This window comes from Nuphar pumila, chromosome 14 (genome assembly GCF_984573655.1).
Source record: "Nuphar pumila chromosome 14, dmNupPumi1.hap1.1, whole genome shotgun sequence".
Taxonomy (NCBI): domain Eukaryota; kingdom Viridiplantae; phylum Streptophyta; class Magnoliopsida; order Nymphaeales; family Nymphaeaceae; genus Nuphar; species Nuphar pumila.
Genome location: NC_143262.1, coordinates 2,268,922 through 2,272,860, shown reverse-complemented (window position 1 = coordinate 2,272,860; position 3,939 = coordinate 2,268,922). Strand labels below are relative to the sequence as shown.

The 3,939-nt window shown below is 47.9% G+C and overlaps 1 protein-coding gene across 1 annotated transcript; it reads right to left on the bottom strand.

Moving 5' to 3' along the window:
* Positions 1-532: 532 nt before the first annotated feature.
* On the bottom strand, positions 533-3,548 carry LOC149816058 (tubulin beta-5 chain). The gene is made up of 3 exons (XM_089987759.1): positions 3,076-3,548; positions 2,699-2,968; positions 533-1,463 (listed from the first exon to the last, which is right to left on the bottom strand). Exons 1-3 carry the CDS (start codon positions 3,467-3,469, stop codon positions 778-780), a joined length of 1,350 nt encoding a protein of 449 aa, XP_089843885.1. The 5' UTR covers positions 3,470-3,548; the 3' UTR covers positions 533-777.
* Positions 3,549-3,939: the final 391 nt, after the last annotated feature.

The window sequence follows — 3,939 nt, the reverse complement described above, 5'->3', positions numbered from 1 at the left end:
CTTCTGAAGAAAAGTTTCAAAAAGCCTCTGGTAACTCTGTTTCAGAGAAAATGAAGGCAGGTTACTGTCATTCCCTTTCCTTGAGAGGGGATGCTTCTATTTGCGGGCAATGTTATACTCAGCAGTTCCGCAGAAAATTTTGACCCTCATCACGTTCCAAGTTCCAGGCAAGGGCCCGGGCAATAATCAGTATGCGACTCACTTGTTGGCGGACCCTTCAGCACAACGTCAGCGCTAGCTGGAAGGAATTAAATATCAAGTCTATTATTGCACCCATCACATGGTAGTTTGACGTAGAGTACACGTACAAGTCATTACCAGTTTATCATGGAAAGCGATATATTAATTTCTTTACATTTCCCCACTTGATGGGACTAGCTAGCAGATCACATTGAATCACATGCCCGGATGGTTGGTCTAAAAAAAGCATTAGAAGATCAACAAGGCAGGCCTACCACCCCATTAATCGAAACATATGCAATTGCAGCCCCACCTATTATAAAATCCAATGAACCAAAAGAGAGAGAGAGAGTTCCACCCGACGGTTCATATTGAATTAAGTGCAAATTGTTTCTCAAAGGTAGAAAACAGAGCAGCACCAACTCGATGACAGCTAGACTTACCCAATCAAACAAAGTAACAAAGGGGAAACAAGGGGAGCCCCACCTCATAGATCCATATGACAGAACCATCAACATCTCACATGGAATACCAACAGCAGGATAACAATAATTAATTCTAACACCAACAAGAGAGAGTAGCAGCAACAGGAGGCAACTAGGCGGCCTCCTGGGCTCCCACCTCCTCCTCCTCCTCCTCGTATTCACCCTCGTCATCGACGGTGGCGTCCTGGTACTGCTGGTACTCGGACACCAGATCGTTCATGTTGCTCTCCGCCTCCGTGAACTCCATCTCGTCCATCCCTTCTCCGGTGTACCAGTGAAGGAAGGCCTTGCGCCGGAACATGGCGGTGAACTGTTCGCTGACCCGCCGGAACATCTCCTGGATGGAGGTGGAGTTGCCGACGAAGGTGGAGGCCATGGAGAGCCCCTTCGGGGGGATGTCGCAGACGCTGGACTTGACGTTGTTTGGGATCCACTCCACGAAGTAGGAAGAGTTCTTGTTCTGGACGTTGATCATCTGCTCGTCTACCTCCTTGGTGCTCATCTTTCCCCTGAACATGGCGGAGGCCGTCAGGTAGCGCCCGTGCCGTGGGTCGGCCGCGCACATCATGTTCTTGGCGTCCCACATCTGCTGTGTCAGCTCCGGGACGGTCAGCGCCCTGTACTGCTGCGACCCCCGGGAGGTTAGCGGGGCGAACCCCACCATGAAGAAGTGAAGCCGCGGGAACGGGATGAGGTTCACCGCCAGCTTCCGAAGGTCCGAGTTCAGCTGCCCCGGGAACCTCAGGCAGCACGTCACCCCGCTCATTGTCGCCGATATCAGATGGTTCAGATCCCCAACTGCTTATTATCATCATTTTGATAACAAACTTTTAATTAATTGAATGACAACAAATCAATCGTCGCTTAATAATGGATAATTAATGACTAATCAAGTTAGATCCATGGACTCCATTGCCCGAGTCCGAATCCCAATCAAATATGCAGACCGTATTCGAATCGAAACCAGTTAGTTAATTTGTAAGGTGAGAGACCAAGTCGGACAACTAGAACGGTCCTTAGTTATGGACTCAAACGAGGGCCTGGCTGAGCAACCAGGTGCATATGGGAATATGTTACACATAGATAGTAACGACTAACGACGAGATCTACTAGACAGAGAGAATTATTGCAGTACACTCCACCGTGTCTGCATTGCTTCAGCTTGACCAAGAAAGATTTGGCTGTTCTTCATTTGGCGCTTGACTAGGCCACAATTGACTTGGGGACCAGAAGAGTTTACTAACCAAACGACTGTCAATTTCTCGTGATGAGAAATTCAAAATTTTGTATTGGTAAAAAGAATGATCACAAATTACACGGATACAAGTAAAAGATAACAAAAGCCAAAATTATAAAAAAGTTTTATTTCCCTTCTTCTCTTCTAAATGAAAAACGTAAATATCATGTTAAATTCTTATTATTGTCATTTAAAATGAAAACGTTGTGATATTTTAAAAAATACTGCGATATTTTGTGCTTTTAAAACGGGTGATCAGAAGATATTATCATGCTTACGAAAATAACGTAAAATTTGTCGCTATGTATGTGAGTTGTGACAAACACTTGCTTTTCTGGAGATTCGAGACCTCGACCTCCCATTTCTGATGAACCAGATTCAGAGCCCAAACCGAATCAAGAATCAGCATCAAGCTGACGTCGGATCAGTTTTTCAGATCTCAACCAGATCTAATTAGCCAACACTTTTTGCATAGCAAAAATGCTTTCTTTTCGTCTTCTTTTACCAGATCCAGCATCAACATCTACATTTTGGTTCTAGACTCGATCTTAATTCACTGGAACTTATCAGAATCCTGACTCAGATTTGGATCTATTGCAAATATTTCAAGCGTGATCCAACCCTATCCGATCCGTTTGCACAATGTCATATTCGTCCTTTTTTCCAAGATGATTTTTTCGACAAAAAAAAAAGTAGGGCACAAACTGGTCGGATCGAAGAAAAGTAAGATATTTTCGTAAGTGAAAAGAGAGAGAGAGAGAGAGAGAGAGAGAGAGAGAGAGAGAGAGGGTGTTACAGCTAGGGGTGGTGAGCTTGAGGGTGCGGAAGCAGATGTCGTAGAGGGCCTCGTTGTCCAGGACCATGCACTCGTCCGCGTTCTCCACCAGCTGGTGCACCGACAGCGTCGCGTTGTACGGCTCCACCACCGTGTCCGATACCTTGGGCGACGGGAACACCGAGAACGTCAGCATCATCCGATCCGGGTACTCCTCTCGGATCTTGGATATCAGCAGCGTCCCCATCCCAGACCCGGTTCCCCCTCCCAGCGAGTGGCACACCTGGAACCCTTCACAATCCCCACAAAAACCAAAACCAAAACCAACCAAAATTTCAAAACCAAAAACAAAAAAAACTACGGGAATTCCCAAAGCCTTTTTGGGTAACGGATCGGACCTTGGAGGCAATCGCAGTTCTCGGCCTCCTTGCGGACGACGTCGAGGACGGAGTCGATGAGCTCGGCGCCCTCGGTGTAGTGGCCCTTGGCCCAGTTGTTGCCGGCGCCGGACTGGCCGAAGACGAAGTTGTCGGGCCGGAAGATCTTGCCGTAGGGGCCTGTCCGGACGCTGTCCATGGTCCCCGGCTCCAGATCCATGAGCACGGCCCGGGGCACGAACCTGCCGCAGCTGGCCTCGTTGTAGTACACGTTGACCCGCTCCAGTTGCAGCTCTGAATTGCCGGTGTAGCTGCCCGTCGGGTCTATGCCGTGCTCGTCACAGACCACCTCCCAGAACTTGGAACCTATCTGGTTCCCGCATTGTCCCCCCTGAACGTGCAGGATCTCACGCATCTTGGATCGGACGGACGATAAACAAAGACAGTAGTGGTGGTGGTGACAGTGGGAGTGAGAGCAAGACAGAGAGCTCTTGTGGGCAAATTGGGATCTTGGGGTTGGTTAATATAGGGGATTGGAATCTGGGTGGGATGGGATCCGAGGGTGGAGATGGGATCTGATAGGTTGCACGTCACATGACATCGGTAGATGGACGGTTGAGGTTGCGATGCCGAAAGCGATGGCCACGGCTCAGATGCGTCGGGTCGGTTGGGGAGGGAGGGGGATACTCATCTGCTTTCCGCTCGTCAATTATTGGAAGACGAACATGAAATATGCATTTGCTTACGTGTCTAGCGGGGGGCTGGAATTTTTTTATTTTATTTTGGGGGACAATTTAAAATAATAATGGAATTGAATAAATAAAACAGATGGGTTGTAGTTTGGTAAGTGAAACAAAATGCCCATGGTTTAGAGACTAATTAGTA

Coding starts and splice junctions, on each gene's coding strand:
- LOC149816058 (XM_089987759.1), bottom strand. CDS start 3,469: ATGCGTGAGATCCTGCACGTTCAGGGGGGACAATGCGGGAACCAGATA. Junction 2,969..3,075: donor GAACTGCGATTGCCTCCAAG/GTCCGATCCGTT, acceptor GGGATTGTGAAG/GGTTCCAGGTGTGCCACTCG. Junction 1,464..2,698: donor CAAGCTCACCACCCCTAGCT/GTAACACCCTCT, acceptor GATAATAAGCAG/TTGGGGATCTGAACCATCTG.